Source organism: Trichechus manatus, unplaced genomic scaffold (assembly GCF_000243295.1).
Source record: "Trichechus manatus latirostris isolate Lorelei unplaced genomic scaffold, TriManLat1.0 scaffold00248, whole genome shotgun sequence".
Lineage (NCBI taxonomy): Eukaryota > Metazoa > Chordata > Mammalia > Sirenia > Trichechidae > Trichechus > Trichechus manatus.
Window position 1 is genome coordinate 1,970,180 of NW_004444184.1, and position 12,999 is coordinate 1,983,178.

The window sequence follows — 12,999 nt, forward strand, 5'->3', positions numbered from 1 at the left end:
TTGCTATAGTCATTGAGATTCTTACCAAAGTTTGTTAAGAAGCTAGTTTATCTGGTGATATAAATACTTTGGTGCATATTTCCCAAACATACTTAATCTCAATTCTTAAACCTTGAAAGTTGGTGGATCAAATATTAGTCAAAGTCCAAGAATGTTTTGTTGTAACATTCCTTTTGACTCAATAAATAACTACCCTGGCATCCAACGTGATATACTGAAAATGACTCAGGAAGTAGAGTGGACAATCCTCTCCATCCTTATCCAAACTAGCATTCCATACTAAAGTCTACCATGAGCCCACAGACTCTGGAAGAGAAAAGCAGATATGTGACACCAATTTGTGTGACTGTGCATGTAGATGGGAGGTGATCTTGGCCTTGGTATTATAAAATCATTGTCCTGTTTAAGCTGTAAAAAACAAACTCAATTTTTTTCTCTAGAAAGAATTTTTATTTATGTACTGCAGCAACATTATGATTTTATCCATTTGTTTTTACAAGAGAATACTGATTGCCTTGATGGCCAGACCAAGGATGTACTAAAGCTTACCCCTTCTGGATTCCTGGAAATGTGGAAAGAGATGTTATCATTTGCAGACCTAAGCTAATTTATATCCTGAAGGCATTTTGAGTGTTTTTCTATGAGCACATCACTCTGCTCATTTTGCCAAATATAATTGTGTTACATTAAGATAGGGATGAGTTACAACCACTATCTCTATCAGAGGCGTGAGGTCTCACATTACTAGGATAAGGTACAAGTTTGACAAGAGTAAATAAATGAGGATTTTGGCTGCAGACTAAAGCTAATTATGGAAAAGTATAAATAAAAATTAAAAGTAGCCAAACATACAGAAATACAATATCCCTTTTTAAAAAGATTAGCAAAATAAGCAATGGATAAACTTTACAGTTTTAGAGTTGAGAAAAAGATATTTTTGAAATGTCACCAAAATTGCAAACATTCTGTTATTGTTGTTGTTTTTTGAAAAGGGATACTGCATCTTTAACACATGTAAAGTCGCACATCACCCATTTTCTACTTACAGGTAGTAGGAGTAAGAATAGTAGCTCCTCCTGGCAAGCAAATCACAGACAGTGGAAAAAGAGAAGCAATGGTGAATGAAAAGCGTGACTCTGTCACATTCAATAAAGCAGAAAAATGTGCGTTAAAAAATAAAATAAAATAAAATTCATGTTTCTTTGGTTTGCATTTCAATTTGCTCATGCATTGGTTAGATTTCTTTCGCCATGCAATTAAACAAACAGATATGCAATAGAAAAATAAAATTTTAAATACATTGTTTGGAAAAAAATAACATGCTGACATTTTTTATTGCCAAATAATTGAAAAATTAAATAGTGTTTTTTTTGACATGCAGTTAAGGATAATATCATCCATTACCATCTAAATGTCATGACAGATGGAATAGCTGTGTATAGAACTTGTACACTAAATACGTTAATTTTTTCTTTAGATAGGAAACAAAGATTTATTAGGTTAATATCTAATATATGCAGAATGACACCCAACTTTCTATAAAAAAGTCATTATATCTTAATGGTACACAGGTATATACATATGCTATATGAACATACATATGTACCATACATTATATATACACAAAGAGATTTCTACAGTAAATGTATGTGATCACAGTATCAAATACATTTACTGTTTTGAAACATAATTTCAAATTCTGGTGTTTGGAAATATTAATGTGTTCATGCTGCGCATATAAAATATAATACATAACCAATGAAGAAATGGCAAACATTTGGAAAAAAATAGCAATTAAATAAAAATAAATGACATTGTGTTTTGAAAGATGCAATATCCCTTTTCTTAGCCTAAAAACTTACTTTATATATACCCTCAGCTGTAAAATTGTACTAAATTGGATTCCAAACCATTTCTTTACAAAACAACCAGAAATACACGGAACCTTTTTCTACATGAAAAATATGTCTATGTATATTACTTCCAATGAGGACAGAGAAAATTTACAATTTCCCATAAAAATATAGATAAAAGGCTCATATAATTTGCTTTTCCATTCTTCTTAGTATAGATGTATGCATTAAAAGGGAAACTACAATGTATACTAAAACTGTGTAGCTAAACTTGATAATATCCAATCTCATCATAATACCTATGCCTTTGTGTGTGTATAATAAACATAAGTGTGATTAAATCATACAAAACACAAGTGTGATTCACACTACATATGAGTAAAAATCATTACAATGTTGTTTAGGTAAGTAAGAGGTTCATGTAATTTCGATATTATATATCGAAGGTAACATATCTAAACATGGAACTTCATCTATCTATCTATAAAATTGCACTTTTCCTAGCAACAGAAGTATTGGTGAGGAAGAGAAGCAAAAGCCCTAGTATACTTTTGATCAAAAGACAATCAATTAAAACACAATTATAAAAAAAAATATCAAATAGTAACCTTTTCAATAGAGGTTCATTTTTCCAAGTACGTTAAAATATAAACCAGAAAAAGAAGAGTTTCTTGCATTGTTCAGCTTTAGAGAGCTATCAGAGCATTTGTTCCCTCCCCCAATTAAAAAAAAAAAACAAAACATCCTGCTTAGTGACTGTTTCATTATACTTAGGAAATTTTAATTTTCACTTTTTTGTATTACCTAGACAGAGGGCCATATATAAAGAGGGCTATCGATACCAAACTAATGTTTTCAAATAGCCAATAAGCTTAACCTAATTCTAACTCAGTGAGGACATAATCAGAAGCCACTTTCATGCTTGCATATCCAATCTGAAGCAAGTGGAGTAATTTAATTGTGAAGCATTGTTTAGTTAACTTTTTAAAAAAAAATTTAAACTAAACAGACACCTAAGATCTGAACGTTGTAGTTGATGATTTTAATGATCTTTATTGATGAATTTCTATTACTGAACTACTTAAATTTTCTTGCCTCACGTATGATGTATTTTCCAACCACAGAGGTAGACAACAGCGAAAAGAGAAAGCACTATTGGGAAAAGCACGTATGTAGCTAAGTTAACACAAAACACTATAATGCATACCTAATGTTTCTAATGCAGATGTGTCTTCTCCAACATATATATCTCCAGGGGATAATTGTAAAGAGGCAATACATTAAAATAAACTCTGATGGAATTGTTAAAACATTGTACTATGAGTCTTATCTATAATGTTAATGTTTCATTTTGAGTATAAAATAATAAAAATAATCTCAGTAAACAACTATATGATTTAATGTAATGTAAGCAATATCAATTTTGTATTATTCAATATAATTCATAAATTACAATTACTTCTATACACAAAGCTGTTTAAGGACCATACTCTGTGTGTAAAGATAAAAAACAAAAAGAAAAAAAGTCCCTCCAAATTATCCAAAGTACATGATTGGAAGGATGAGAGAGTTTTATTATTTTCCAAGACAATGTCTATAGATTATTACATTTTATATAACGGGCAAAAATTAAAATTGTAAAAAATGTATACTTTGAAATATTTTTCAGCAGGAATATACTTTAATCTCCAGAACAGAGTTCAAATTCCAGCAGGTCTTAACATCTTCATATAGTTCCAGAAGATGGCAATATTGGTTGATAGAGTATAAAAGACTAATGTTCAATTAAAAAAAAAAACAACTATTTTTAAATGCTGAATATTTTAGTCAGTGAATGTAATATACAATTTCACTAAGAATATTTATATATTTCTCATATCTTATTTGGAGCCAGGATTTAGAAAAAATACAGAGTAAGAGTACAAAAGAAGTCATAGACCAAAGTGCAAGTATCACCCTAAGTACATGCTTTGACGTTTTTAATAAATAACACTTCAAATACACAATAATTAATATCTCAAGTATGTTTGCATTTGAGAAATTTAAATTCTTACATCAAATTAGAAAGTTACCTTGCCTAAAGGAATATGCATATATCCAAAATTAAACTTCAAATAACCAACAAGAATGTTTTTCTTTTTTCTAATCCTGAGAAACAGACTCAGATGCTAACAACATTGTTAAAATTCATTGCTTTTTCTTGTTATTTGTTCTAATTTAAAAAATCTCGATGAAAAAGGTGTTTTAAAACTACTGACATAAATGGTAGTGAGTAGGACGGACAATATCGGGTCTTACCTCTTTTTTACAATTAATATGACAACTAGGAGGAGGAGGATGAACACTAAAATCCCAGCACTTATTCCTGCTATTTTCACCACTCTGTCTGTCTGCTTGGCTGGATCTGGAATCACTTCTGGTTCTTCTGTTGCTGCTGCTAAATGAATAAAAAAAAAATAAGCTACTGAAAGCAGCTAATTATCACAAAAAGGAGAAGTGTTCCCAGTCAAAAATTACTACAAAAAGGCGACTTGTTTATTTTATTTGAATAAAAATAATCTGAAAATATAAATACAAAACAATGCTAAAGTACAGCATGAGGGATTTAGGGGAAAGCTATGTTAACACAAAAAGTAAAACAAAAAGCCAGAAAGAACTACCAAAGCTGATGGTGAACTATTTGTCTCCAATGTCCTTAAAAGTCAGAAAGGAAGGTTTTTAGCAAAGAGTCCATTGGAAAGAGGTTAGATTTAGAGATTTGTTTATCAGTTCATTCATCAAACACCTCAACTTTAAATACGAGGTGCTTTAAAGAATGTGTACAACACTTGTATAGGACACAAGGAGTGAGGTTAAATAAATGCCTAGGCTAACTTCTACAGGCATGACTTTATGGTTTGATATACAAGATTCAAGACAAATAGCTGGTTTAACAGAAGAAAAGAATAATAAAAGCATAATAGATACATAAAGAAATATTTCATATTCTCTTACCAAATAAAATCCAGATAATAAACTTGGGAAACACAACTTTGAGGTGAATTTTTTTAAAAACTGTTTGCATCCTCTCACTTCCTTTCTTTCCCCAAATTACTCACAGCCCCCCAAAATACACAGACAATTAAAATGATAAACTTTAATCCATTTACAAGCTCCTGTAACCCTTTGAAGACATTTTCTTTTTACCTCATTTACCTAGAACACTGTCAAGTATTATTATCTACATTTTACAGATATAAAAACCTGAGGGTTAGAGAGATAAGGTAAGATTATAAATTGCTTAAGGGCTAGGAAAAATCTGATACACCTCTGTCTTCTAAAGCAGCATTTCTCAATGTTCTAGATCCACAGCCCACACCATTAAGAATCTTTGCGTGACAAGAGCCTGGCGATTCTTAGGATTGGCACGTTTGGGAAACTGCCTTAAAGTATTCATCATAGCTCTTGGATTTGGAGTCAAGCGCTGTTGGCCAAACAAACAGATACATAAATGAATTTTGAATTCTAACCTTATCTTTTTCCAATGGACAATTTGCTAATTCCCTTAAAAAATTATTTATTCTTCCACATTCCAGTTCTTTCTCTTCAGCTTCTGTCTCTCAGCTTTTTATCAAGTTCTGGATACTTAAATATCTCTTCCAGTTTTCCCACCAGCTACATATTTCTCCCGCAAAAACAAACAAAAAAACTGAACACAAAGTTGTTAACGTTTAATTATTCCAAGTAAGAAATTAAAAAATGACAAATATATCTAATATCAGTATCATTTCATAAAAGAAATGGTAGTTCAATCAATAGGAAAGACATGGTTTGAAAAAAGTGGTAGCAAGAACACAGTTAACTTTGTAAGAAATAATTCACTATATTGTCCTAATTTATCGTATTTCAGTTGGATAGGATAAAACTTCTATGGGCCAGCATTCGGTAACCATTATTCTCAGGTAAGAAGAAAGCAAGCCTTCAGCTTGTTTCTACTAGTAAGCAAAGGGAAGTTTTTTGTTTTGTTTTGTTTTGTTTTAAACTGACTCTTTCCATGTATCTAGACTTTAGGGAAAAATAATGAAGAGGTAGTGCAATGCTTATAACTACACATTATGGTTTAATTCATCAAGGGGCAACTTGAGAAATACTACATACATATATCAGTCTTAAAGTGTATATCTATGTATTTAAATGCTGAAAACAAGTGAAGTATATTCCTAAATTGGATATGAACTGTAGAAAGAACATATTTATTATTTGTAATTCCCAAATTCACAGCCCCCACTACTGGTTTGACACAGTTACTGATTCAAATAGTAAATGCAAACGATTGGTTGAAGTAGAAACCCCTAAAACCCCATGCAATAAATGATCACTGATCACTAATTAAACTTACTCTCACTGGGTTCTACGTTATACTTGGCTTTCAGAGAAACTGATCCCTTTGTGATTTTCTGACACAGATGTCACACTTATAAAATTGAATGTTTCTGAAACTCTCTGGGAGATCAGTTCTTGTTTGATGAAGTCAGTATCTTTTAATATGACATTTTAATGAAATATAACACATGCTATTATGGGATAATTTTCTAAAGATACTATGCCATAAGTAACATATGCTGTATTTATACAAATCTTCAGAACTGCTAATCCCCACCAGAAGCAGATGATCTTCCAAATTTACACAGGAGCTAATAAAAACTATTATCATAAAATCTGAACAGCCAGCCTTAATATCACCTGGGTTTAGCAACCAAATAGCAACACTGACATGAAGGTGATGGGTAAATAATTTCAAATTCAGAAGATAAAGACTTTTCTGAAGTTTTATTAAATAACATAGATTTGTTAATGAATAAATCTAAGCATATTTCCAGAAGTGAAAATCCAAATCTGAAAGTAAATTACTGAACAGAGATATTGACAACCTTACAGATGTACCCAAGGGTGCAAAGTATTGAGACTTTTACTAGTGCTTATAAAAACCAGTGTTATTATTTTAAAGTTATAGTCCATGTCTTTGTTAAAGACTGGACTGCAATTAATATTTACCAGAAGGATTAAAAAAAAAAAAATCACGGAGTTAATTTATTTGGGTTGGGTGAGAGTACTTGTCTGTCATGATTTCTATTCTTCTGTAGAGTTGTTCAACAATGCCTGAACACAATTATTAAATTTGAGTATAGAAGGCTAATCAAATTCTTTAAGGGCATGTGGTTTGGTGGTTATTTTCCCTTGATTATGAATCCTCCTCAAAGTCTTTAGCTGTGATATATATTACTATTACTATTATTAAAACAGTATTTAATCAAATATATCTGTAGAAATTTATTACTTTATACACTTTAATCACACATATTTTTCTAAGTTTCTGGCCTACTAGAACCAAGGAACATAAATATCTTGTTTGAAGTCATTCAGGCTTAGAAGATTCATTATTGGAAACATAAGCAGTAGCCCTAAGTGAGCACTTTCTATTTTCTTCAAAGAGAGTAGAAAGCTATTATAGTGACTGCACCCTTGAGTCCCATTTGTAATTTATGCACCAAGACAATGTGTACCACCTTTTTCAGAAATGCTTTCCTTTGCCATAAATCTTTACCTTTTTTCCCTGCCAAAGAACATTCTCAGGATCCCCAGTGCTCTGAAACCAAGAGCAGCATTACCCTTTGGACAGTGAGAAAAACCTAAGGCAGTATTTCATTTTTATTGAGCAAATTTATGAGATGAATTTCTTTGAGGGGGAACAAAAAATAGTGTAACTTTATAAATTGTGTTATTGCTCCTTGTATTTAAAAATAAAATTATTCAAATTTCCCTAAATTTAAAAAAAAATTCTTCTAATTGGTAGAATCACACAAAATCATCCTTCCATTTTCAAGGCGGATACTAGAGATAGAAGCCTCCAAGTGCGACGTATTGGGTGATCTATTTACAGCAGTTGCACACATACCATCCTTTCACAATTCCTCCAGGTATTTCACTAGCTCTTTCTTCTTTTCTCAGTTATAATTCTGGAAAATTGCTCGTATTCACTTCACTAAATACTACACCCCTCCTTCCTTAAAATCTTACAATCAAGCTTATATCCCTCAACCCAATCAAACTGCCATCACCAGTGCTTCTAATGAGTTTAAAGTTACTGAATCCAATGTGCACTTTTTTCATCTTATTTTATGTGACCTCTTAAAAGCATTTGACCATGCTGTCCACTTCCTCCTTCTTGCAACACTCTTTTCCTGGGGCTTTCATACTTGACCATTTCCTGACTTTCTTCTGTTTCTGGCCTCTCCTTTCCAGATCTCCTTTGTGAGCCCCTCCTTTTTGGTACATCTTTTAAAAGTAGGTGCTCCCTTCAGTTCCTCAGGGATCTAGGCCACTTCACTTTGCTTTCCGTACTTTCTGTATTGGGGATCTCATCCATTTCCATTGTTTCAGTTACTATCCATGCTGCTAACTCTCAAATTACATATCTCTACCTAAGAGCTCCAACTGAACTCCTGACCCATGAGTCATCTGATTACTGTAGTTTTCATTCCAATGTATGACAGTCACCTTATACATATCATGTCCATACCTAAACTCATCATCTTATCCCAACACCAGTTCCGCCTCTAGTATATCTCCTTTCGTAAATGGCACAAGTATCCACCCAGTCATTCAAGTTCCAAACCTGGTGGATATCGTTCTTGAATCCTCCTCTCTCTCATTATCTCTAGGATTAACATAAAATTTATCATCCAAATCATGATGGTTTTCATAGTGAAAGGGGAGATTCTTAATAACTGTAACGGTAAAAAATTGGGATTGTCCTGAGAAAACTGGAATGTATGGTTACTTTACTTCTCTTTCTCATACAATCAGTTACAAAGTACTACTACTTCCAAATTATCTCTTGTCTTCACTGCTTTCCCTCCCCACTGCTATGACCTTAACTAAGATCAACATCATCTCCTATCCAGATTACACAGCAGCTGCCTTTCTAGTCTCCCCAATAGCACTCTCTATTGCACATCAAAACCCACACTGTAGCACATAGTATTTCTAAGACTTCAGTCTTACCATATCACTCCACTGAATAGAGCCTTTCAATGGTTTCCCATCATTGGAATGTTAAGATAAAGTCCATGAAAGCAAGGATCATGTTTATTTCATTCAAGATCTTATTTCTAGTAGGACTTGGCAAGGAGCAAGCATACAAAAAGTACCGGCTAAATAAATGAGAGTTACACTGTTTACGGCAGATAGCATTGGTGGATAGAAAATCAGTTGCTTTCTTAAAAAACAGGTTTTTGATCAGTTACCTACTTTTTTTTTTTTTGAAATAATGCTGGGGTATGATGAACTTGGTATGTATATTTTTGAACTGTCTCTGGAAATTTCAAGCCCCTATGTAAGCCACTCCTTCACAGGGCTAACTGTTCCTACCTTCTACCACCATCTATCACCAAGTCAAAGTGTAGAGAAATTACACCATCATGGAAAGTACAAGGGATTTGACACCAGCCAAGACCCAGTTTTGATTCTTATCTCCTCTTATCTGTTGTGTAACAATGAGAAAATTAGCATTTCTGAAGAGTTAATACCTTCATCTATAAAACAGAAATATTAACAGTACCTTTACTACATACTGTTTACGAATATCAAGTGAGATCATGGATGTGAGAACTTTTATAAACTGTGAAACACTAGTAATGTTAGAAGTGGTAGAAGTATAAGTAGCAGTAGTTGCCTGTGTCCTAAGTAGATATGGCCTAGATGTTAGCCTTTTGAGTTCATTATATAAAAATTAAAAGTTAAAATTGGAGAACTGATATTACTGACAAATAGCTTTTAAAAATTTTTAGAGTCCTATTATATAAATATATAATGATGAGTTTATATTAATCAAATAGTAATGATGTTATTAATCAAATAGTCTGCAACAGTGGATATCTAGGCCTTATGGGTATCTTGAAATACGTATCATTTAACTCAATGATCCTTTGAAGTCATTTTGCTTCAACACGTCATATGATCTTAAGAAACTTATCCAGTCTTAGGTTATTGACAGTAAAATTAGGGTCTATCAGAAGTGCTGCATGGACTATTTTTTTATTGATGAAACAAAAAAACAGCCATATGTCACACATTTTGCTTTAATGGTATCTGGAAAATAATTTATTATTGGTCACTAAAGCTATGGATGTCACCTGAAAAATTCTGATTTGGTATAGTGCAGAAGTCTATAAAGTCTTTTTAAAAACTATGAAATAAGAAGTATAGGTTAATATTACAAAGTATAATTTGTATTGACAAATTATATTACAAATATTATAAATATTCACAATTATTTAAATATTACAAATATTTAAAATTAATTTCACACTGCTTGAGGCATCTCCTTCCAGACATAGATTCTCTAAATTTGTTTGGTTTTAAAAACACAGTTTAAAATGTTACATAAAGTTCTAAAGAAATGATAAAGACTGTTGCTGCCGGGTTGATTCCGACTCATAGCGACCCTACAGGACAGAGTAGAACTGCCCCATAGGGTTTCCAAGGAGCACCTGGTGGATTCAAACAGCCGACATTTAGGTTAGCAGCCATAGCTCTAACCACTGCACCACCAAGGTTTCCAAAGAAATGATAGATATACTTTAATGAAAGCAATAACAGAAACATCATGTTTTAGGAATACATTTAAAGGTAAAAATTATGCGAAATATTTCGCTTCCAAGCACTTTGAGGAAGGGCAAATATTTTATTTTACATATGAATTTTCCATAAAGCTTTCCATTTAATTAAATTCATACAATTAGGTAAACCAGGTAGCCTTAGGTTGTTCTCTTACTTTTTAAACTCAGTTGACTCTATTTGCTAAATTATATCCGAATTCTGTTCTTAATTCTTCATCCCATTTTCCTCTGTTTTAGGTAGGACTCAATCGTCTGGCTTTTTTACTAGCTGTCCTATTCCCATATTGGCCTCCTCAGACTTACCCTATATATTGATACCAGGATGAGTTTTCTAAAATGCAAACGTTGATTTTCCTTCAAGAGAAAAAGGTAAAAGTTCTTGGTATGACATACAAGATCTTTTAAAATCAGGCTCCAATCAACCGTTTCAACCTCGTCTACTGCCCATTCCTTTAGGAGACTCTATACTCTAATAAAGACCCCTTGGTGGTGCAAATGGTTTGCACTGGACTACTAACTAAAGATTGGTGGTTTGAACCCACCCAAAGGCAATCTGCTTCTGAAAGGTCACAGCCTTAAAAATCCTGTAGGGCTCAGTTTTGTTCTATAACACATGGGTTTGCCATGAGTTGGAATTGACTTGACAACAACTTTTTTTTGGAGGGGTTGGGCAACCCCGGTTAGTCATATGTGTTGAAAATATCTTCTGCTATTGGGTGTCTTTTCTTTCTCTTTATTTATGGTATCTTGATGAATCCAAAAAACAAACCAAAAAAACCCTAAAAAATCCATTGCCCTCACGTTGATTCTGAGTTACAGTGACCCTACAGGACAGAGTAGAACTGCCCCATAGGGTTTCCAAGGAATGGATGATGGATTCAAACTGCCACCGACTTTTTGGTTGGCAGCCAAGCTCTTAACCACTGTGCCTCCAGGGCTCCAAATCTCGATGAATAGAAATCCTTAATTTTATACAAAATCTCTCTCTCTCTCTAGGCAATGTATTAATCATTTCTTTTACAGTTGGTGCTTTTTGCTAAGAAGTCCTTTCCTAATCTGAATTCATAAAAATATTTTCCTCTAAAAGTTTTAAAACTTTGCATTTCATATTTAGTTCTGGATATATCTGGAATTGCTTTATGTATAAATTGCACATTACGAAGGCACTTCAAGTGGTTTTCTCCACAAAGATATCCAGTCCTCTCAGGAAAAATTTTATTTTTATCCAACAATCTACAAAGCCACTTTTGTCCTATAACAAAATTACATAAATGCATGAGCCAATTCTGGATTTTCCAAGAGGCAATATATCTGTTCTGTACTGATATCACATGATTTTCATTACTATAGCTCTATGATATATTGTAATATATGATAGGCCTGTTCCCTAGCCTCATTCCCCTTCTTGAGCATCTTGGCTTGTCTTTACCTTTTGTTCTGGGAAATTTCTGCAGGTCTGTTGTTCAGTGCATAAATTTCTTCACTTCTGTCAAATCTACTATTTAATCCATCCAAAATGTTATTTTTTAATTTGAACAATTATACTTTTTCTTCCTAGAAGTTCCCATTTGGTTCTTTCTTTACAAATGGTTCTTTGCTTAGTTACTCCTGATAGCATCTTACTGTTTGCTAATCTTTATGATTTGCATTTCATTTCTTTAAATATTTCCTATGCAGCTATTTTGTATTTTGTACTTGACAAATCCAATATCTGTTGCCCTTTAGGGAATCAGATGTTGTTTCTGCTAACTCTCACGGTGAGTTACTTTCATGAATGCTTGGTGACTCTCATTGTGAGTTAATTGCTTTATGTTAATCTGTGGGAATCCTGCAAGCCTAAATTGAGCATGATTTCATGTAAAAAGGAATTTGCATCTGCTTCTGCCAATAGCCATGAGCACCACAGAACTTAGACTACCTATGAATCCCTCAAAAGTGCCAGCTCCATATGAGAGTCTCAGGCTAGGCACCCCCTTCATTACCAGCCTGACGATAAGTGTTACAAGGGTAACATAATAGCTTCAGCATCCACCTTCACAGACTACCAACCTCTCTCATCTGTCTATTGCTCACTGTTCTCAGATTCTCACACTCAACCCTTAACTACACTCTTACCTCTAAAACATCAGTTAATTATTTTCCAATAACCGACATATAAAATTGTGTTGTAAGTATTTTTCAATCAATCTGTAACACACACTAGATTGAGAGCTAATTGAGGACAGAGATCTAATCTCACTCATTTTTTTAATGTCCAATGATTTACCCAGTGACTGACACATTGTGCAAATTTAGCATATATTTGTCTAATGAATAAAAGACAAGCAAATAAAAAATATTCATCATTTGTCAAAGAGCATTACATAAGAACATATATCAACTACTGTATACTGCTTAAAGTTTCAACAGTGTTTAAACAAATACATTAAGCTAGGGTTAACTGAATTACTTTATGAACTCTTTAACCATTCTTTAAGAAAAAAATT

At 32.9% G+C, this 12,999-nt stretch overlaps 1 protein-coding gene across 1 annotated transcript in view; it reads right to left on the reverse strand.

Annotated features, from left to right (window-relative positions):
• Positions 1 to 12,999, reverse strand: part of PTPRK (protein tyrosine phosphatase receptor type K) — a 542,545-nt gene that overhangs the window by 42,468 nt on the left and 487,078 nt on the right. Inside the window, exon 13 of the mRNA XM_023724464.1 lies at positions 4,152 to 4,290. Within this exon, the coding sequence (XP_023580232.1) occupies positions 4,152 to 4,290 (139 nt within the window). The remainder of the gene's footprint in view (positions 1 to 4,151; positions 4,291 to 12,999) is intronic.